The following is a 23,095-nucleotide window of genomic DNA, read 5'->3' as shown; positions in this document are numbered from 1 at the left end:
TGAATTTTTTTGTGGGGCAAGGGGGGGGTTAGAAGGATTACTTTATCCTATCCCAGGTGTTCCTTAAAGAGGTGGGGTTTCAAATGTCTCCGGAAGGTGGTGAGTGACTCCGCTGTCCTGGCGTCGTGAGGGAGCTTGTTCCACCATTGGGGTGCCAGAGCAGCGAACAGTTTTGACTGGGCTGAGCGGGAACTGTGCTTCCGCAGAGGTAGGGGAGCCAGCAGGCCAGAGGTGGATGAACGCAATGCCCTCGTTTGGGTGTAGGGACTGATCAGAGCCTGAAGGTACGGAGGTGCCGTTCCCCTCACAGCTCCGTAGGCAAGCACCATGGTCTTGTAACAGATGTGAGCTTCAACTGGAAGCCAGTGTAGTGTGCGGAGGAGCGGGGTGACGTGAGAGAACTTGGGAAGGTTGAACACCAGACGGGCTGCGGCATTCTGGATGAGTTGTAGGGGTTTAATGGCACAGGCAGGGAGCCCAGCCAACAGCGAGTTGCAGTAATCCAGACGGGAGATGACAAGTGCCTGGATTAGGACCTGTGCCGCTTCCTGTGTAAGGCAGGGTCGTACTCTCCGAATGTTGTAGAGCATGAACCTACAGGATCGGGTCACCGCCTTGATGTTAGCGGAGAACGACAGGGTGTTGTCCAGGGTCACGCCAAGGCTCTTCGCACTCTGGGAGGAGGACACAACAGAGTTGTCAACCGTGATGGCGAGGTCATGGAACGGGCAGTCCTTCCCCGGGAGGAAGAGCAGCTCCATCTTGCCAAGGTTCAGCTTGAGGTGGTGATCCGTCATCCATACTGATATGTCTGCCAGACATGCAGAGATGCGATTCGCCACCTGGTTATCAGAAGGGGGAAAGGAGAAGATTAGTTGTGTGTCGTCTGCGTAGCAATGATAGGAGAGGCCATGTGAGGATATGACAGAGCCAAGTGACTTGGTGTATATAGCGAGAATAGGAGAGGGCCCAGAACTGAGCCCTGGGGGACACCAGTGGTGAGAGCACGTTGTGCGGAGAGACAGCTTCTCGCCACGCCACTTGGTAGGAGCGACCGGTCAGGTAGGACGCAATCCAAGAGTGAGCCGCGCCGGAGATGCCCAGCTCGGAGAGGGTGGAGAGGAGGATCTGATGGTTCACAGTATCAAAGGCAGGATGCTGAGGAACTCAGCCTGTCCTATGTTGTGTTAATTTCACTGATAAACAGGAAAAGAGATGAGAGAGGGGGGCAGCTTGAGGGTCTGTCCCTACTAGAGACAGTAGGTCTACAGCCCAGGGTGGGTTTCCTTGCCAATGTCCCCTCTGCTTGCTCTTTCCAGGTTTTGGTCAGGACTGTACACAAATACAATGACATTGATTTGTTAATGTGGGGTTTAAGATCCAGTAGTAGAACTAAAGAAGTGGCAGTTGATGTTTTAACATTGAATGTTAGAAACTCCATTTGATGCCACATCATTTAAAACTAATAGGTGTCATGCACCACGTCGGGAGCGTATGGAAAAATATAGGAAAAGGTGTTGAGTGGTCACTGGGTAAAGAAGCTGTCTCACACAGGCCTAGGCTAGGCATCAAAATGGTCACTTGTTGCTGTTAGCACTCCCATAATATTATGATCTGGCTAGATTTCTGTCACCACCCTGCTAATTTAACAGACTTAGCAGCAAGCATGCTACACTGGTCACCTGCAGCAGGCCTCTCACTGCACAACTCAACACCATAACCCACTGAGCTGAAGCCTAAGCATTATACCTAATTCCAGGAGCTAATACAAGTCTTCAGGTTCTGAAGACTCAGGGGGTGGTTAGGCTATTCATCGAGCAAGAATAGCTGGACGAGCCACCATCCATTTGCACAATGCTCCTCTCGCCCACTCTCTCTCTCGCCCTCTCTACCCAGCTCATTGTTTTCTCCTCTGTAGCTCACTGATTAGCATCTCGCTACAGTCTGCTTGTTCAACTCCCAGTTCAATCAGAGACTAAGGTGTTAGCATTAGCGCTCCATTTTAGCTAGCTACTCTGTTCCTTGAAAGACTTAGCTAAGGGCTATCCTACTACCCTGCTCTCTTTGGCACTAGCAGGCACATGCAGGCAAGCACACACTTGCTCACACAGATCAAGAAGAACACACCCTTAATCGGTTAGAAGAAATCACTCACATAAACATGCACGCAGTCAGAAGAAAACACACAGACACAGATTTGCTGCAGGGCTGTGAGATGCTGATTAATCACACTGTGGGACGTTTGGCTCTGCTCAACCTGTTTCTGTTCTGGCCTGTCTGAGCTCCTGCTCATCTCTACCTTTTATGTGTGTGTGTGTGTGTGTGTGTGTGTGTGTGTGTGTGTGTGTGTGTGAGTGAGAGAACGGGTGTGTGTGCACATGCACATCTCAGTGTGTAGGCCTACACTGTCTGTGTACCTGATCATCCATGCTGTAGAACACATCTATTGTTATATTGAGTCTGTTTTGAGACTTTATTTGAACAGGGAGTCCCATTGAGACCAAGGTCTCTTTCGCAAAGGAGCCCTGCATACACACAATTTACAAAATACAATATGTGTCACTGTTCTTCACGTCCCTGTCAGTGGGTATAGAGGTGAGGAGTCTCCTGTAGAGTCAGACAGCTGTTGGGCCAGCCAGGCCTAGAACCATATATAGAGCTTGAATAAGCCTACATCACACACACACACACACACACACACTGTCTTTGATATGAGTGAATTGCAGGGAGGGAGGGAGGAGCAGTGCAGTGTAATCACCTGGACTTGGAACATCCCCTCTGGTTTGGTAAGGAGAGGAAGAGGGGTAGGCCTTAGGGAAGAAAAGCCAACTACCCTACTCTGCACTACCATACAATCCCTACTCATTACAGGGTAATTCAGTCTTAGTCTCAAAATGAATGCTCATCTCTCCCTTTACTTTCGCTATGCTATCTGTGTTGAGATGGGAGTGAATGGCAGGCTATATAGTTGGACAGGCATATGAGGTTACTAGAAGGAAAGCTAACTCTGTCACTCACTGAAACAATAGTTATAAAATGGTCCTTATCACATTCTACATCTAGATCTACATTTCCATTGTTTAGGTATGTTTCTGAAACCAGGGTGATCTATTGCATAGAAAACTAACCGGTTTGGGTGTTGAGTCTACCCCCATGTTCTCTCCTGTCTACACATATAGTGTTTGGTTTATATTCTGTTATGATTTCTTCCAAGCTGTTGTTTATAGTCAAGGTGATGAGGTGAATACTGTAATAATCACTGGACGCTCTGTTAATGAATATGCTGTTTACCATTGATTGATTCATTGATTGATTCATTGACAGCGCTCTGTCTCTCTCCCGTCAGACCGAGCGGGCAGCATCAGCACATTGGACTCTCTAGACTTCGCTCGTTACTCTGACGACGGGAACCGGGAGTCGGATGAGAGGGTGGCAGGTAAGACGAGGCGTACCTGTGATGTCCTGACCGGGCGGAGACTGAGAGACGGACATGAAGAAGGAGAGAAACAGAGAAAAGGGAGACAGACAACAGACAGAGAAGAGCAGGGGAATGAAGAGACAGAGACAGCAGAGTATACAGGACCTTTCCTTGTCCTTTATGATGTCGAGGTGTAACTACAGCCCTTTATAATGTCACAGAGTAACTACAGCCCTTTATGATGTCACAGTGTAACTACAACCCTTTATGATGTCACAGTGTAACTACAACCCTTTATGATGTCACAGTGTAACTACAGCTCTTTATGACGTCACAGTACACACCCAGCCCTTGATGTCATAATGTAAATCCAGCCCTTTATGATGCCATAGTAGTACTCCAACCCTTTATGATGTCACTGTAAATCCAGCCATTTATGATGCCATAGTAGTACTCCAGCCCTTTATGATCTCACAGTGTACATCCAGCCATTTATGTCACAGTAGAACTCCAGCCCTTTAGGATGCCACATTAACATTTATGGCATCATTAGGCCACACCAGCCCTGTAGACTTCACTGATGATGACTATGGTATCACTATGGTTCCATTCCAGATTTACCTACCCATTCAAATATCCCTGTTTAACCTACCTAAGCCTTCCATGGGCCTTTCTAGTATGTCTACAGCTCAGAGAGATTTACCTCCATGTTCCTCTTACTAAGCCTTCCTGGTTTACATAAAGCAGCAAATGTAATTGAGACAGTGTTATTTTCCCTCACAGGACCTGTCAGTGTCACTGGATGTTGTGAAATTGCACACTTAAAAAAAAAAAAAAAAAAAAAAGCTGTTCTCACAACACCCACCAGCTAATCTTTGCTGAATACGTTAAAGATCAGAGGATGAACTGAATACGTTAAAGATCAGAGAGGATGAACTGAATATGTTAAAGTACAGAGAGAATGAAATGAATACGTTAAAGATCAGAGAGGAGGAAATTAATACATTAAAGATCAGCGAGGATGAAATTAATACGTTAAATATCAGAGAGGATTAACTGACCAAGACGACGAGTAGAGGACCAAGGTATCCATCCAGGAGGGGCTATACTACACAGACCTCTCTGTTTGTTTTCTACATTTAGCCAGACAGGATGTGATGACTAGAGACCAGTACTGTGAATAAGATGCAAATTACTATAACTGGAATACTGATAACTGGACACTCTGCTCCACATAGGAGCTCATCTTTTTATGTGACTGTTAATTGGCCTGTTGTGTTTTATTTTCTGAATGCCAAAATGCCAAATGTCAATTCCAACCCTTTAGCTTTGTAAGATGAAAGTTCTGGACAATTCTCCAGGAACCATGCAGCAGAGCAAGCCTGTGGTCCCTTCTTCACAACCACAGACCCTCTACTCCTCCATCCCTCCATCCTGCCCTCCCTCCATCCCTCCATCCTGCCCTCTCTCCATCCCTCCATCCTGCCCTCCCTCCATCCCTCCATCCTGCCCTCCCTCCATCCCTCCATTCTGCCCTCCCTCCATCCCTCCAATTTGGCATCTCCTCCTCCCTAAACCTGCCTCTCCTCCGTCGTCCCAACATGTCGCCCCCAGCTGTCTGACTCTGGGTTTTCTGGCTGTTCTGATCAAACCCTGGCCCAATACTGGACATCCCTCCATCCAGGCTAGCAGCTCTCCTCTTTTTTCCCCCCTTTTTTTCTTCTTCTTTTTTTTGGGGGGGGGTTCTTCAGTTTTTTCTCCATTTTGTTGTCTTTTGTTGCGTCCTGTGTACTCTTGACCTGCAGTGGGAAGTATTGTCTGGACCTCGTTAACTAGGACAGAATTGAACAGCCACTGAGTCCCGACTACTGAAGCGGCAGATCTTCAGTTCACAGCCATGCAACATCTCCTCTCTGCTCGCCATTGCTTCTCTTCCTCCCGTGTGGTTTTCTTCAATGTGTCTGAAGAGCAACCTGTGGAGTATTTCCCTGCTCATGCACTTGTTATTTGATTGAATCTCACTACTGTAGTCATTGATAGACTTCTTACATGAGGTTTTAGAGCCCTCTTAATGTAGCATACTGTAATTACAATCCATATGTTAGTTTTTCTCCTGTATGTAAGTAGCGGCTATAGTATCCACTCCTATGCTTAGGCCTAATCATATACTGTATTAAAACACAGAACATTTGACCAACCACAAATCAAAAAGTGCCACTTCAAATTTGAGCAGAGTCTAATGTTTTGCATAGCCTGGAACTCACTTTTTTATCTATTGATTGTACAATCCCTGGTCAGACAGCTATTAGCATATTATTTAGGCTGCATTCCATTTAGTGGTTTCATCTCTCTGTCTCACTCCTGTCTATACTGATCTTAAACAACTGGAAAGGTGAAAGCAGATTCATAGAAGGTATCCTCCACATTGCTTTTACCTATCCTGGGTTTTCAGATCGGTGCAAAGGAGATGAGGAGAGGTAGCTGCTTGACATTCTTTCGATGCACCCTTAGACACTTAGACACTATTCCTTAGTCCGCTATCCCAGGATCCTCTGCTGCATGCGTTCATTAGACCCCATAGTTTGCATGTCTCCTGTTTTCAAAACAATTTTTGTTTGTTTGTTTCATTTTTCATGGCCATGTTTTTGTTTGTTTGTTCCCACTCCTTGGTTGGATGCACTTCCTTCCTGTGTGTTGTGATGTCACTTCCTGTCCAGTGCTGGAGTTTGAGCTACGGAAAGCCAAGGAGACCATTCAGGCTCTACGCACCAACTTGACTCAGGCAGCAGGTGGCGTACTTAACACTTCTACTCCTCCATTTCATCCCTCTCTCGTCTCTCTCTTTCTAAGGAGATTCTCTCTAGCTCCTCCCCTGTTTTACTGAAGGGTGGAAGGGTTAATCTGTTCTGTTGCTTTATTGTCTTTCTAGAGAGCGACACTCAGGAGAGAAACAAGAACTACAGTTCACATCCTGAGACTCAGGTAGGCTGGACACTCTCCTATACAGTGCTAGTAACTGTATGCAGTTCACTTGTGGAGTACCACTGCAGCAAATACACAATGTTTCTTAAAAAACACTGTTTGTTGAGAAACTTGACTTTTCAAGTTGATTCATGGTTTATTTCCCTCTGTCCTCTTCCCCAGGAACCTATCCGCCCACTAGAGAAGCGAGCCTTAAATTTCCTTGTGAATGAATATTTATTAAAGAATGAATACAAACTGTCGGCCATCACGTTCTCTGATGAAAATGATGACCAGGTAATGTTTGTTTCTTTGAGTTGTTGGCCTGAACATTTTACAACTAGAACATTTAGTGCTGCACAAAATGCTATATAGTAAACGTAATCGTGATCCCATCTTTTTTTGTCGTTCAGGACTTTGAGTTGTGGGACGACGTGGGCCTGAACATTCCAAAGCCTCCCGACCTATTACAGATCTACAGGAACTGTGGCTCCGCCCTCCCGTCGCCACGGGATACCGTGGACGTAGCCGTGGGGGTGGAGTCAGGCGAACTCACTGGGAACTACATTACCCAGAAATCGGATCTCTTACAGCAGGTAGGCGAGAGAGAGAGAGAAATTGTGGGTGTGTGCATTTGTGTTCTGCAGTGATGTGACTTGGAAACTAAACAAGCCACTCAGAATGTTTACATGCCAGTGTGATTTTGGGTACAGAGCTTATTGATTTAGTCTACACACCTTTTCTCCATTGGCAATGTATACTAAAATCCTCTCCTCTCTCTCTCTGTCTCTGTCTCTCTGTCTGTGGCTTCTCTCTGTCTCTTTTCTCTCTTTCTCTCCTCTCTCTCTCTCTTCTTCAGCAGCAGACGGAGGTAGTTGAGGAGTTGGAGTATCAGATTAGTCTACTGAACGAGGAGAAACAGAGTCTGGCTGACCAGATCAAGAAACTACAGAGGTGTGTGTGTGTGCGTTGGGAGAGGATGGGGTAATGGCTTTAGACTACCCTATGTGGTCACAGGTGGATGCTAATTAAAAATGTTACTGCCACAACATGTGACCTTTACCCTTTGAACTGGCATTTTCATCAGTCAGCTCTCTGTCCACCCAGGGCCTATTCAGTTGGCTGCAATCCATCAGAACTTTACAGCTATTCTGAAATTATTTGTTTTCTGTCCTCTCTTCTCCAGTGAGATCCAAAGCCTGAGAAGGACAGTGTCACCCCCTCCTCCTGACCAGGGCTCACAGCCCAACACCCCCTCCTCCTCCACCATCCCTTCCCAGCCCCCCCTGGAAAACGGTCAGTACCTGGATATCAGGGGCGCCTCAGAACCTGACAACCCCCCCACTGAGAGCAACCCCTCCACTCAGACTGTCAGTAACCCTACACACACCTCTTCACAACCCCATGCCAAGCTAAAGAGCAGAGGGATGGTGGTGTTTGACCAGCCCAACAGGTGAGTCTGAAAATAAAATTTATTTACTCAGTATGATCAGTAGATGGAGCCAGTGGTCCGTAATAAACAGTCTGATTCTCCCTCAGCTTGACTGGAATGAGCTTCTTGATTCCTGTTCACTCTCACTCTCGTCTTTTTGTCATTTCTCGTCTACAGGAAGTTGTCCCCGGCATTCCAGCAGGCCCTGCTGTCCTTCTGTAAGATGTCAGCTGACAGTCGTCTGGGGGCAGAGGTCAGAGGTCACCCCTAATCACGGTCACATGACCATAGTGTCAGATATCTATGTCTTATAAGTATAGTATACTACTACTGAAACCATTTGAATACACAGTCCTCAGAGCAGTGACATATCAAAAAGTATCATCTGCATCTCTCTCTCCCCCCCCCCCCATCTCTCTCTAGGTGTCGAGGATAGCAGACAATGAGGAGAGTGTGATGCTGATGTTGGGTCGCTGTCTTCCTCACATCGTCCCCAATGTCCTCCTGGCCAAACGAGAGGTACCTCCCTCCTCTCCCCCCTCCTCACCCCTCTCCCCCATCCTCCCATCAACACGGTCTTCTTTCTGTCTTCAGTTTGGAATTCAACGTCTGACTCCACAGTTTTTTCACCGGTGCTCATCTCTCATCTCTCCTTCTCCCTTTCCTTCACTTTTTTTGTCCTTTCACTCTCTCACTCACTCTCTCGCTCTGTGCATGCCTCTCTGCTCCTAGAGAATGGTTGCACACCTGTGCCAGGTAAGTTAGACGCCCCCACATCTGCATGACCTCACTTGACCTCACACCCAGGTGTAACACAGACCCACGCCACAGGCTATAACCACCCAGTCTCTCATCTGATTGGCTAGTTATTCAAACTCGAGCAAGACAAAGTCATGGTAGAATTTGGATAATTTATGAAAACACTTAGGTTAGGGGTATTGTTCGTTTTAGTCATTAAGATTGCATCTGTGGTTGTGGTCTGTATAGTGGACTGTTTTACCTCTCTTACCCTGTGTGTTCTCACCTTGCTCCTTTCTGATTGGTTCCCAATAGCACACATTCTTCTCATTGAGTGATTCTTTAATCTCTGATTGGCTGAAACGGTGGCCAATCAGAGCTGATTGAACGACTGTGTGCATTTTGTCTAATTTCACGAAACATTTGTATTTGATTTATAATCTAATTTAAGTGCATTGTGTAACAGACATGCAGTGTAACTGACTAACCTATTTGAAAAACGCTATCTGGCGTTGCTGTAAAGTAAGTCATCACTCTTAATGGTAAATGCTGATGGTTTCTTTCCGTGCATTAGTCTACAGCATGTTTAAAGAGCTAGTGTGGTGATCTAGGTTTGGAATTGTGTGTGTTTTTGTGTGTAACAGTGTGGTCTGTGTGAGGGAGTGCTAGGGAGAGTCAGGTGGGCTCACCACACTGTATGTGATTTGTATATCACAGTTGTGGTTTTAATGATCTACTGACAGTTCTGAAGAATTCCTGCCCAAATCTAGGGAAAACAAAGTGGAGGAGAAGTAAAGAGAGATTGTCTTGTTCTGCCTCCGGGCGGGAATGGACTTTGTTCTGCGACTGTTAGGCAGACAGAATCAACACACACACACCTTTGTGCTCCTACTGTTTGTAAGTCACCTACTGCCAGCTCAAAGAAACACCTTAGTTCTTAACTCTACAGACTATGGACTAGGAACAATAGACGTTTGACTTTGATGACTGACTGAATGAGTGAACAGCAAAACAGTAAAAACCTGCCTGCCACCTGTCGCCTATACTATCAATGATCATAAATCATTATAGTCTTATGGCAGACAGACCAAGCCTACTCTAAGATACTGCCCAATACCTGTATGGGCTTCTGGAGAACCAGGACCATAAAGAGAGTCAACAATCCCACTTCCTTTTTTCTCTGTTTGAGGTTTAATGACTACCTGATCTACCTGGCAGAGAGCCAATTATACCATGACATTCGGGGGTCTCTATTTTGTATTGGCCTAATAGTAAAGACAAGTCGTTTAACGGTACAAATGTTTTACCGGTCCTTTTTAATGTGGCATGAACAACCAGTCATGATGTTTTAATCTTATTGTTAAACAAATCTGTGCACGTTTGTCCACACAAATAATTCCAGCATCCAAACAGAGCACTGTGCCCCTGCTATTTGATGAATTAAAATATACATATTTTACAAAGCACCAAATAGTTTAATGACATTTGGTAATTGTCATTAAGCCTACAGTCTTGTAGCCTGAATTACAACATGTTACCATGGTGTCACTGCTATAGTTGCTACTTGGCCTCTGCAGGTCTAAACATGTTACCATGGTGTCACTCTGCTGTAGGTCCTAGTTGGACACCCCTGGTCTAAACGTGTTACCATGGTGTCACTCTGCTGTAGGTCTTAGTTGGCCATCCCTAGTCTAAACGTGTTACCATGGTGTCACTTTGCTGTAGGTCCTAGTTGGCCATCCCTAGTCTAAACGTGTTACCATGGTGTCACTCTGCTGTAGGTCCTAGTTGGACACCCCTGGTCTAAACGTGTTACCATGGTGTCACTCTGCTGTAGGTCTTAGTTGGCCATCCCTAGTCTAAACATGTTACCATGGTGTCACTCTGCTGTAGGTCCTAGTTGGACACCCCTGGTCTAAACATGTTACCATGGTGTCACTCTGCTATAGGTCCTAGTTGGACACCCCTGGTCTAAACGTGTTACCATGGTGTCACTCTGCTATAGGTCCTAGTTGGACACCCCTGGTCTAAATGTGTTACCATGGTGTCACTCTGCTATAGGTCCTAGTTGGACACCCCTGGTCTAAACATGTTACCATGGTGTCACTCTGCTGTAGGTCTTAGTTGGCCATCCCTAGTCTAAACATGTTACCATGGTGTCACTCTGCAATAGGTCCTAGTTGGACACCCCTGGTCTAAATGTGTTACCATGGTGTCACTCTGCTATAGGTCCTAGTTGGACACCCCTGGTCTAAACGTGTTACCATGGTGTCACTCTGCTATAGATCCTAGTTGGCCATCTCTGGTCTAAACATGGTGGTACCATGGCGTACCCCTGGCCGCTCTACCTACCCACATGTTGACCCAACGTTGGCCAGATGTTTTCCTTGGAACAGATCTGACTGTCGCTTGGTTCTGGAATAGAACAACGTCAGATAGGGTTCACTGAAGAAAAAGTCATAGAAGTTTACGCTTTCTCTTTCCTCAGAAGTAAATATCTGAAACAAAATAACAAACTTTGATGGTAACAGCTTGTTGACCTTTACCTTTTAATGTCCCATTCCTTCTTTTAACGCTTGTGCCACTTGCAATATTTAATTTAAAAAAGAAACATACATGTTGGGGAAGTTGTTTACTTAACACTGCCCAAGCATCTGTTCTTTAGCTTTTAAAAATATTTTCTCTAACATTTGGTGAAAGCATAATCAGAATAGTTATTGTCAGTGCCATATATGTCTCTGGTGGTTGTGTTGTATGTGAAGCACGTAATATATTTTATTTGAATCAATGACAGTTGTACTCACCATCTACAGACATCCAGCATACATTCACTGAGTGACTCATTTCAGGTCTCCCCCTCCCAAGCCTCTCTTTGGTTGGGCTTGGTTGTTCTGCCAACATTCAACTTTGGGTTTGTTTCGTATGCCAACATTCAGCAGAAAAAGATGAAACCTTCCTGGAAAACCCTGCTGGTTAAAAAGAAAATACATATTTTGAACTGTGTTTTTAATAGTGTATCCTCTCTCTAATTTGGTTGTGTGTGAGGCAGGAAGTTTGAGCTAACCACAGTTTGGCCACGAGGCAGTATGAAAGGCCCCACCTCGGCCTGGGACTACGCTTTAGTTTTAGTTCTCTCTCTCTCCAGGCTGGCTCTCGCATGAACTTCATATGAACTTTACTGTTCATAAAGGAACTTGATGTAAACCAGGGGGTATCAGTCATTCAGATTAGAAAACCATGAGACATTGTCATCATGATACATAGATGTATATAACAGCACATTGTTTCATTTGACCCTCTTCCTGTTTCTGTTGGTGGTGGTGTTGTCCTCTCTCCTACCCATAACCCCCACCCACCCACCCCTGCCTGCAAACCCTTTCTGTGCTGTGAATGCCCAAAGAGCCACAAACCCAAGCTGATCTCTCTCTTTTCATATCTGTCTCTCGCCATCCCTCTATCTCTCTCTAGGAGTTGATTCCTCTCATCCTGTGTACGGCGTGCCTCCACCCGGAGCCTAAAGAGAGAGACCAGCTCCTCCACATCCTCTTCAACCTCATCAAGAGACCTGACGACGAACAGAGGTGTGTGTGTGCGCGTGTCTGCGCGTGCGTGTATGTTCTTATACTTAGCTGTTCTCTCTGTGTGTTTATAGGCTGATGATCAAGGGTGATCTTGACGGTGTGTGTATATTGACTCCTGGTTGTGTTTGTAGGCAGATGATCCTAACAGGTTGTGTGGCGTTTGCCAGACATGTTGGTCCCACTAGAGTTGAGGCTGAACTCTTACCACAATGCTGGGAACAGGTAGCTACTCCTCTCTCCTTACTCCTTTTCTCTCTGTTTTTCTTTCTGAAAATATTCCTCATTTCTGGGGTTTTCTTCATGTGTGTAAAGTGTTGATACACAAACAATTATCTGTTACTATGGATACGACCAATATTTTGGGCCACAGGTCCAATAATATCCCAATAAAGACTCAGAATCTCATGTTGTCTCTTTCTTTCTCTGTGTCCCCCTCACCCCATCCTCCTCTTTCTCTCCTTTCCCTCATTAATATCGCTCTCTCTCTTTCTCTTCTCTATCTCTCTTATTCTCTCTCTCTCTCCAGATCAACCATAAGTATCCAGAGAGGAGGTTGTTGGTAGCAGAGGCCTGTGGTGCCTTAGCACCTTACCTGCCTGTAAGACTCTCACTCACACACACACACACACACACACACACTTGCTAGTGATGCGTAAGTTGACTCATAACCCTCAGTCCCCGCTGTTATATCCGCGGGGCGGGCGGGTTTAGGGGTCATTCAATATTGTGTGGATGAAGGGCGGGTGGGTGGCTGGCAGGTTGAATAAAGAGAAAACATAAAGAGAGTTGAAAATAAAGACATTGGAGGGCCAGAAAAGTCATGTTTGGGAAAGATTTGGTGAAGTGGTAAAAGAGGATGATAGCAGTGTCAGCTATGTTATGTGTGATTATTGTGAGGCGCTATACAAATTTGACATTCACAAGATGGGGACTTGAAATAGGCCTATGGCACGTCAAGGGAACTGTAGCCTACTGTTCAGATGGGTTAAATGGAAACTGAAATCTGGACACTGACTGTTTGATTATACACCAAATGTAGGCTAAATTGTGACTTTCTTTCAGCATCTTGAGAGAATGTGAATGTGCGGTTAGATACTGTCTGTAAAGGTGCTATCTTTATCAGCATCATAAAAGCTGATAGTATTTCAACCACATAAAATATGCATCCAAGCCGAACTGAAATCTTATCAGAAACATGTTGGGTCATTTTCACAGCTTTAAATTTCCTTACAACTGGTGAAACAGATGTCATTTTAAAGTTTTGCACAGAAAATTGTTCCCTTTTTTTTTTGTTATTGCATTTTCTCCCCAGTCCCTAAACGTCTTTGCTCTGCGAAAGAATCAGAGATGACAGAGAACTTTAGCGATGTCAACTAGATTGAAGCATTCATTCTATTGATTTATGACATTATTCTGGTGAGCAAGGGTTTATTTAGTCTTCTAAGGCAACATGTAATGACAGAAGAGAAGCTGCATGTATCTAATTATTGACAAGTTGACTAACAAACAGCCTATCAAAATGTTGGAAATTATAAGCAGAAACATCTCTAAATCAGGCAAAAATAAATCCTGCATCCCCTGTCCAAAAATCGTTCTTAGCGGGTTAGGGTCGGGTGCGGGTCTAGGGCTGTGGCGGTCATGACATTTTGTCAGCCGTGATTGTCAATCAAATAACTGCCGGTCTCACGGTAATTGGCTGTTAATTAACAAACACATTTAGCATCTCCTGGCTTTCACACATAGCCTACAAGCCACTGATGCAGACCTTTGGAGCATCTACATTTTAAAAAGTCTAAAAAATCAATTTAATATAGCCTACACTACCACAATAAATCCATGACTTATTTTAGACCGGTCTAAAGAAACATGATAGGAAGAAAATGTAGTCTATTTCAGAAGAACAGAATAGCATACTCTGAGTTGTCCTTATGTTAGGCCCTGATCTGGCTATGCCATATGGCTGTGGGCTACACTAGTTAATGTAGCAAACAAGATTTGCTTAGAATTCCATGGCATTATTTTATATTATTTTATAGTATGATGAATAGAACAGTTGAACATAGCTGAATTAAATAGAAAGCATGTTTTCTCCAAACGATTTCTGAGGGAGTGCGCACATGCAGCTAGCTATTCTGTGTTGAGCTGTTAACAAAGAAATAAGTCCTCCTGTGGTCGTAATGCCCCCTAAAAAAATCCATGCCTTTTGCGGCCAGTGGCCGTTCTGCCCTTGGGCTGAATATAATAATTATAATTCCCTTCTCCCAGCTGCGTGTTCCGAAGCACCTCTCACTCTGTCACGATCGTCGTTAAGAGAGGAGGACCAAGGCGCAGCGTGATGAACGAACATGTTTATTTATCATTAGCGATAAACACGGACAGTAAACAAAAACAACAAACGACTCGTAACGTCCTAGGTAACATAGACCAACACGGAACAAGAACCCACAAACACAAAGGGAAAAACAGACAGTTTAAATATGGCTCCCAATCAGAGACAACCAGCCACAGCTGACACTCGTTGCCTCTGATTGGGAGTCACTCAGGCCAACATAGAAATAAACAACCTAGAACTCCCAACATAGAAATACACCACAATGAAAGAACACACCCTGGCTCAACATATAGAGTCCCAGAGCCAGGGTGTTACACACTCACATGGCTCTCTCAGATATCTAAATTCTTCTGTGCGAGAAATAAATATTCCAAACATAGTCTGGGACAGTTGTGGGATGCGATAGATCCCAAATTAATATAACCACTCGCATCAAAAAACATTTTAAAAGCAATGAGGCTGATGCAACGGATCAAACTATTAGGCTATTTCTTCACATTATAAGCGCAGTGATGCGCACACAGTGGTAGGCTATAAGCATGAATGTTCCAAAATGCAATCAATTATCGGGAAAACACTATTCTCAAAAGTGACAACAAATGTGATTATGCATGTAATGCTTTATTATAAAGGAGCATATTTATGGTGAAAATAATCTTCCCCAAGCATGAAACTCACACGCTGCCTATGTATGCCAGTTAGGCTCTACACCGGTTGTAAAGCGGATTCATGTGCTTAATTTTAAGAAGTTAATTGGCCACTTTAGTATTGATACAAACCTTATCTAAACATATAGGCCTATTGGCTAGGCCTAATGATGTGTGCAACTATGATTTAGTATTGATACAAACCTTATCTAAACATATAGGCCTATTGGCTAGGCCTAATGATGTGTGCAACTATGATTTTAAAAAGTCGAAAAAAAAGGGATGCACTGTTTCCTGCCTTATTGCACACAAGCTGGGAATCATTGACAAGTGATAATATATCATTCACAAGTGATTGGCCAATATTGTCACTCATCAGACTATTCTTAATTTAATCTTGTCTTTACATATACAGTACCAGTCAAAATTTGGACACACCTACTCTACTCATTCAAGGTTTTTCTTAATTTTTACTATTTTCTACATTGTAGAATAATAGTGAAGACATCAAAACTACGAAATAACACATATGGAATCATGTAGTAACCAAAAAAGTGTTCAACAAATCAAAATATATTTTATATTTGAGATTCTTCAAATAGCCACCCTTTGCCTTGATGACAGCTTTGCACACTCTTGGCATTCTCTCAACCAGCTTCACCTGGAATGCTTTCCCAACAGTCTTGAAGGAGTTCCCACATATGCTGAGAACTTGTTGGCTGCTTTTCCTTCACTCTGCCGTCCGACTCATCCCAAACCATCTCAATTGGGTTGAGGTCGGGGGATTGCGTAGGCCAGGTCATCTGATGCAGCACTCCATCACTCTCCTTCTTGGTCAAATAGCCCTTACACAGCCTGGAGGTGTGTTTTGGGTCATTGTCCTGTTGAAAAACAAATGATAGTCCCACTTAGCCCAAACCAGATGGGATGGCGTATCGCTGCAGAATGCTGTGGTAGCCGTGCTGGTTAAGTGTGCCTTGAATTCTAAATAAATCACAGACAGTGTCACCAGCAAAGCACCTCCACCGGTCTAATGTCCATTGCTCGTGTTTCTTGGCCCAAGCAGGTCTCTTCTTATTATTGGTGTCCTTTAGTAGTGGTTTCTTTGCAGCAATTCGACCATGAAGGCCTGATTCACACAGTCCCCTCTGAACAGTTGATGTTGAGATGTGTCTGTGACTTACATTTATTTGGGCTGCAATTTCTGAGGCTGGTAACTCTAATGAACTTATCCTCTGCAGCAGAGGTAACTCTGGGTCTTCCATTCCTGTGGCGGTCCTCATGAGAGCCAGTTTCATCATAGCGCTTGATGGTTTTTGCGACTGCACTTGAAGAAACTTTTTGAAAGTTCTTGAAATGTTCCATATTGACTGACGTTCATGTCTTAAAGTAAGCTCTGTGGAGTGTACGGCTTAAAGTGGTCCTATGGACAGATACTCCAATCTCCGCTGTGGAGCTTTGCAGCTCCTTCAGGGTTATCTTTGGTCTCTTTGTTGCCTCTCTGATTAATGCCCTCCTTGCCTGGTCCGTGAGTTTTGGTGGGCGGCCCTCTCTTGGCAGGTTTGTTGTGGTGCCATATTCTTTCCATTTTTTATAATGGATTTAATGGTGCTTCGTGGGATGTTAAAAGTTTCGGATATTTTTTTATAACCCAACCCTGATCTGTACTTCTCCACAACTTTGTCCCTGACCTGTTTGGAGAGCTCCTTGGTTTTCATGGTGCCGCTTGCTTGGTGGTGCCCCTTGCTTAGTGGTGTTGCAGACTCTGGGGCCTTTCAGAACAGGTGTATATATACTGAGATCATGTGACACTTAGATTGCACACAGGTGGACTTTATTTAACTAATTATGTGACTTCTGAAGGTAATTGGTTGCACCAGATCTTATTTAGGGGCTTCATAGCAAAGGGGGTGAATACATATGCACGCACCACTTTCCCGTTATTTATTTTTTAGAATTTTTTTAAACAAGTTATTTTTTTCATTTCACTTCACCAATTTGGACTATTTTGTGTATGTCCATTACATGAAATCCAAATAAAAATCCATTTAAATTACAGGTTGTAATGCAACAAAATAGGAAAAAAGCCAAGGGGGATGAATATTTTTGCAAGGCACTGTACACAAACACCTGTACACACATCTTTCATCACATCTTATCCACCTGTAAGAGACTTGGCTACACCTGTGTGATTGTGTGTGTGTTCTAACTCTGTCTGTGTGTTTGTGTGTGTGTGTGTGTGTGTTAACAGAAGGAGATCCGTAGTTCCCTGGTGTTGTCCATGCTGCAGCAGATGCTGGCTGAAGACAAGGCAGACATGGTCAGAGAGGCTGTGGTCAAAAGCCTCGCTATCATCATGGGATACATCGACGACCCTGACAAGTACTCCCAGGTGTGTGTGCGTGCATGCGTGTTAGAAAGGCTTTCTGACCATTCTTGTGTTTGTTTGTGTTGAATGTGGTCGTGTTATACTGACTGTGGTTGTGTTCATGCTGCCGTCAGGGTTTCGAGCTGATGTTGCTGTCCCTTGGTGACCCATCCGAGAGGGTGGTCAGTGCTATCCACCAGGTGTTCATCCCAGCATTCGCTGCCTGGACCACAGAGCTGGGAAACCTCCAGACCACTCTCATCCCCTCTCTACTGGCCCGCATAGAGAAACTACTCAAGGTAGGTAGACCCACAGGGCTTTGTTTATTTGGTATATGTAAGAAAAGCTTTGCTTTTGATCCCAATGGTGACACTAACATTCTAGAATCTAGGTATAGAAGTGAACACTCTAACTGCCCTCTCTCGCTCCTTCCCTCTCTCTCCTTCTCTATCTCTCCTTCATCTCCTCCCTCTCTCACCTCCCTCTCTCTCCTTTCCTCTCCCTCCCCCTCTCTCTCTTTCTCTCTCTCTCTCCTTCCCTCTCTCTATCTCTCCTTCATCTCCTCCCTCCCTCTCTCACCCCCTCTCCCTCCCCCTCTCTCTCTTTCTCTCTCCCCTCCCTCTGTCCTTCTCTCCAGCAGGGTGAACATGGTCTTGATGAACACAAGCTCCACATGTTCCTGTCTGCCCTCCAGTCTCTCATCCCTCCTCTGTTCTCTGTGGTGATTCAGAACGCTCCCTTCACACACAGAGTTAACCTGCAAGGAGACATCCCCCCCATAGAGGGTAGGAAGCACAATCGGTGACCAGTAACCTTGCTATGTTCTGACTACAATATTCTCCCAAAATCTCTAGTATTTTCCTTCCCTGAACTTTAACCCCAACCTCTGACCTCTGTTTGACCCCTCAGTGACGCGGTTCCCTCGGCCGGCGTCTCCTCTGCAGGATGTAGCGACTATCGTGGGCAGCCGGGAGACGCTGAGCGCCCTCCTCATCCTGTATGATTACCAGCTAGAACATGAAGGCACTACAGGCTGGGACAGTCTGCTGTGGGTGGTCAACCAACTGTGAGTGGTCTATACAGGACACACATTCACACACATTCACACACACACACTAACTCCTGACGCCCTCTCCTCTCTCTCTAGTCTTCCCCAGCTGATAGAGATAGTAGGTCGTATTAACGTAACCTCCACTACGTGTGTCCATGAGTTCTCACGTTTCTTCTGGAGACTCTGTCGCACGTTTGGCAAGATCTTCACTAACACTAAGGTAAGAGTATACTGTAGGCCTTGTGCCGGAAAGAATCTGCGCTGTTTTATTAATTTCAATGGTGCAGACTATAGCAGTCTCTCTTTCTTTCAGGTAAAACCACAGTTCCAAGAGATCCTACGGCTCTCTGAAGAGAATGTGGGTAGGTGGAAGACACACACACACACCTACACACACACACACACACACACCTACACACACACACACACACACACACACACACACACACACACACACACACACACACACACACACACACACACTAACCTACACACACACACACACACCTACACACACACACACACACACTAACCTACACACACACACACCTACACACACACACACACACACACACTCTAACCTACACACACACACACACACCTACACACACCTACACACACACACACACACACACACACACACACTAACCTACACACACACACACACACACTAACCTACACACACACACACACACACACCTACACACACACACACACACACACACACACTAACCTACACACACACACACCTACACACACCTACACACACACACACACACACACACAGTAGGATTTTAAAGTTAAAAGTTAAAACAGGCGTGTGGTCAGATATCTCTGCCAAGAGTTTTAGTTTGTTGTTGTGGTTTGTGTGAAGTGTTTGTGTCAGGCCTTGTGTGCCTGCCAACTATTCTCTGTTTTATAAGCTCACTGAACTGGAAATCAGTTACATGGTCATATGTCAATTTCTCATTTTTTCTCTAATCTATTGTGTTTTCTGTTTCTCCTAGATGCTTTAACTGGGAATGGTATTCTGACCAAGGCTACTGTCCCCATCTATGCTACAGGAGTACTGACATGCTACAATCAGGTAAACATGTCTGTCATTGGGACAGTCTGTTGATACTCAGCATATAATGTTTGTATTAATAATGTATGTATTATATAGTGTGTACATTATATAATGTGTGTATTATATAATGTGTGTTAATAATATGTGTATTATATGTGTGTATTATAATGTGTGTATTAAAAAAGTGTGTTAATGTATTAATAATGTTTGTATTATATAATGTGTGTATTAATAATGTGTGTATTATATAATGTGTGTATGAATAATGTATGTATTAATATATTAATAATGTGTGTATTATATAATGTGTGTATTATATAACATCTGTATTAATAATGCGTGTGTGTGTGTGTGTGTGTGTGTGTGTGTGTGTGTGTGTGTGTGTGTGTGTGTGTGTGTGTGTGTGTGATATGTGTGTTTCCTGCAGGATGATGATCGTAAGCTGCTTGTTGGTTTTCTAGAGGACGTCATGATGACACTGTCTCTCTCTCATGCCCCCCTGGACAGCCTCAAAGCCTCCTTTGTGGAGCTGGGGTAACACACACACACACACAGACACACACAAGTAAGAATGAATGGGCAACAATCACCTAGTAAACTGTTTACTGTTACTTACTTGGATCTCCTTCTCTGTCTCTCTCCACCTCCCTCTCTCTCTCTATACCCCCCTCCATCTCTCTCTCTTTGTCTCTCCACCCCCCTTTATCTCTCTCTCTCTCCCGCGCTCTCTCTCTCCTCTTTCCTCTCTCTCAGGGCTAACCCAGTGTACCATGAGTTGTTACTGACAGTCCTGTGGTACGGAGTGGTCCATACCTCCGCTCTGGTCCGCTGTACCGCCGCACGGATGTTTGAGGTCCGACGCCCTGCCACAACACGCCACACTCAACACTTTCACACACACACACACACACACATTCGCTCACTAAATAACATGCTTTATAGTCTAGTGGCTAATGTCAGACGATATAAGAATGACACTGTATTTTGTTTGATGTATGTTGTATCTAAAAATGTTTATTGAGACCTGTTTTTATTGAGACCTGTTTTGTCATGGACTAGAAGTAGTTTTCTTGCTGATTTAATCTTACAGTTTTAATAAGTAAGGATTGTTGGAACACTGACTGAATTGTAAAGGTTTTTGTGTTGTATTATGCAAACAGAACTATACTGGTTTGAAATGCCTCCCTATGTCTTTCCCCTGATGCAGCCTCTGCTTGTTATTGCCTGCCCCCTCTATGGCCTGATTCCATTTAAATCCCTAGCCCCTTCCCAGAGCCCCTACCCCTTCATTGTGAACACCAAAGAGGTAGGAGCTAGGGAAAAGCATTGGATCAAAATGGAATCAGGCCTACATAAAATACACTTATGGTGAGGAGGAGGTGTTGTAGCACTATCCCCCTTCACTGTCATAGTGGTATAGACATCCCCCTTCACTGTCATAGTGGTATAGACATCCCACTTCACTGTCATAAGGGTATAGATATCCCACTTCACTGTCATAGTGGTATAGACATCCCCCTTCATTGTCATAGGGGTATAGATATCCCACTTCACTGTCATAGTGGTATAGACATTCCCATTCACTGTCATAGTCGTATAGACATTCCCATTCACTGTCATAGTCGTATAGATATCCCACTTCACTGTCATAGTGGTATAGACATTCCCCTTCACTGTCATAGTCGTATAGACATTCCCATTCACTGTCATAGTCGTATAGATATCCCACTTCACTGTCATAGTGGTATAGACATTCCCATTCACTGTCATAGTCGTATAGACATCCCCCTTCATTGTCAGTGGTATAGACATCCCCCTCCTCCCCTTCACTGTCATAGAGGTATAGACACCCTCCTCCCCCCTTCACTGTCATAGTGGTATAGACACATAACCCCCCTATCACCATCTCATAGTGGTATATCCCTCCCTACCATTCTCTGCAGGCTAGGCAGAAGTTGCCCCTAACCACAGATCTAGGATCAGATCCCTCTGCCCCCAGTCCTAAACATGACTATTAGGGCATGAACAAAGATCTGACTCTGGACCACTGGTTAGGGGGTAACTTCTACCAACTCTGTTCAGCAGCTCTGTTTGCTTGGCTTCTCACTTATTATCAGTTTTTCTTTTTTTTGTTTACGTGTGTGTGTGTGTTTACATGCGGGCTTGCGCGTGCGTAACATGCGTACCTACCTTGGCGCTGCTGCTACTTCTTGTCGTTGTATATCACTTTCTTTCTTTCTTTCTTTTTGTTTTCCTTTTTCCCCCTCCTCCCTCTCTCGGCGTGTTGCCATGACACTGCTGGCTCTGTCCATGCCCCGCCCCTGGGCTGTGACATCACTGTGACCTCACGGATGTGTTGTCCAATCAGCTGCTGGTGAAGGGGGTGAATGAGACGCTGGTGGCTCAGAGGGTGGTGCCCGCTCTCATCACGCTCTCCAGCGACCCTGAGATGTAAGTGTCTCCTGCTGCCTCGTCTGGCCACCTCGACCCCTCCTCGAACCTCGCAGGAAGAACCCTAACCTCTATGATGAGGAGATATATTGAATAACACCAGATCTTTCAGGACTGTAGTTGTTATGGAAACATACAACCCTTGTTAAAGGAGTCAATGATTTGACTTAGGAATTTTTTCTCAAAACTCAGGGACAATGAGGCTTTGCAACATGAATCAATTCCAAAGTAGGTGCTTTCTCTAAATGGTGTATCTTTAGGGTAGTTGCCCTGTCTGTGCTCCTAGATGGTTCAAGGTCTCTCTGACTCTGGGTAAAAGTCTTCTTTGGGCTTTCTTCCTGTAGAGGTTGAGGTGCGGTCAATGCGGTTCTGTGTTTACTGTCACTAACACCAGGCATCATCAGTGTGCGACACTAACCCACACCCCGCTAGTCACTATATAACCATGCTTGAAAGGACAGAAGTATGATGCTTTCTAAACACTAACCCAAACCCTTACCTCTAACCTTAATCGTAACTAGTCCTCAATTAAGACAAAATATGTAATGTACTTGCTCATCAGTTCTGACAATATAGGTCATTTTGTCCTTTCTGGCATGATCTACCCAATCATGTTCATCGCATCATCAGTCTGCTACACTACCCCAACTCGCGCTCTGATTGGCTGCATGTGGAAAACATCCCAGCATGCTCAGCTGTAATGCCTTACCCCCCCCTCCCCCTTCCTCCTCCTCACCCCCCTTTTAGCAGATCCTCCCTAACCCTCCAACCATCAGGTCCTGGATGATTGTCTTCACCCCTACCTCACTCTTCCTCCCTCCTAACCTCTTCCTCTCTCTCTCCCTCCCTCCTAACCTCTTCCTCTCTCTCTCTCTCTCCCTCCCTCCTAACCTCTTCCCTCTCTCTCTCTCTCTCCCTCCCTCCTAACCTCTTCTCTCTCTCTCTCTCTCTCTCTCTCTCCCTCCCTCCTAACCTCTTCCTCTCTCTCTCTCTCTCTCCCTCCCTCCTAACCTCTTCCTCTCTCTCTCTCTCTCTCCCTCCCTCCTA

General features: G+C 44.8%; 1 protein-coding gene across 9 annotated transcripts in view; it reads left to right on the top strand.

The window, feature by feature from the left end:
- The window catches only part of relch (RAB11 binding and LisH domain, coiled-coil and HEAT repeat containing), a 33,962-nt gene that overhangs the window by 2,269 nt on the left and 8,598 nt on the right, over nucleotides 1-23,095 (top strand). For 2 of the 9 annotated variants that reach the window (XM_041861631.2, XM_041861639.2), the window contains exons 2-24: nucleotides 3,347-3,436; nucleotides 6,136-6,207; nucleotides 6,348-6,400; nucleotides 6,563-6,676; nucleotides 6,793-6,975; nucleotides 7,239-7,333; nucleotides 7,566-7,832; nucleotides 7,989-8,064; nucleotides 8,235-8,330; nucleotides 8,544-8,567; nucleotides 12,018-12,130; nucleotides 12,262-12,352; nucleotides 12,657-12,728; nucleotides 17,361-17,501; nucleotides 17,612-17,776; nucleotides 18,115-18,262; nucleotides 18,387-18,543; nucleotides 18,625-18,748; nucleotides 18,842-18,890; nucleotides 19,536-19,615; nucleotides 20,025-20,131; nucleotides 20,351-20,450; nucleotides 21,966-22,048. In XM_041861631.2, the coding sequence (XP_041717565.1) occupies nucleotides 3,347-3,436; nucleotides 6,136-6,207; nucleotides 6,348-6,400; nucleotides 6,563-6,676; nucleotides 6,793-6,975; nucleotides 7,239-7,333; nucleotides 7,566-7,832; nucleotides 7,989-8,064; nucleotides 8,235-8,330; nucleotides 8,544-8,567; nucleotides 12,018-12,130; nucleotides 12,262-12,352; nucleotides 12,657-12,728; nucleotides 17,361-17,501; nucleotides 17,612-17,776; nucleotides 18,115-18,262; nucleotides 18,387-18,543; nucleotides 18,625-18,748; nucleotides 18,842-18,890; nucleotides 19,536-19,615; nucleotides 20,025-20,131; nucleotides 20,351-20,450; nucleotides 21,966-22,048 (2,500 nt within the window). The remainder of the gene's footprint in view (nucleotides 1-3,346; nucleotides 3,437-6,135; nucleotides 6,208-6,347; nucleotides 6,401-6,562; nucleotides 6,677-6,792; nucleotides 6,976-7,238; nucleotides 7,334-7,565; nucleotides 7,833-7,988; nucleotides 8,065-8,234; nucleotides 8,331-8,543; nucleotides 8,568-12,017; nucleotides 12,131-12,261; nucleotides 12,353-12,656; nucleotides 12,729-17,360; nucleotides 17,502-17,611; nucleotides 17,777-18,114; nucleotides 18,263-18,386; nucleotides 18,544-18,624; nucleotides 18,749-18,841; nucleotides 18,891-19,535; nucleotides 19,616-20,024; nucleotides 20,132-20,350; nucleotides 20,451-21,965; nucleotides 22,049-23,095) is intronic. The other 7 variants (XM_041861635.1, XM_041861634.2, XM_041861638.2 and 4 more) reach the window with 7 other exon arrangements.

This window comes from Coregonus clupeaformis, chromosome 34 (genome assembly GCF_020615455.1).
Source record: "Coregonus clupeaformis isolate EN_2021a chromosome 34, ASM2061545v1, whole genome shotgun sequence".
NCBI lineage: Eukaryota > Metazoa > Chordata > Actinopteri > Salmoniformes > Salmonidae > Coregonus > Coregonus clupeaformis.
This window is presented reverse-complemented; position numbering and strand designations above follow the sequence as displayed.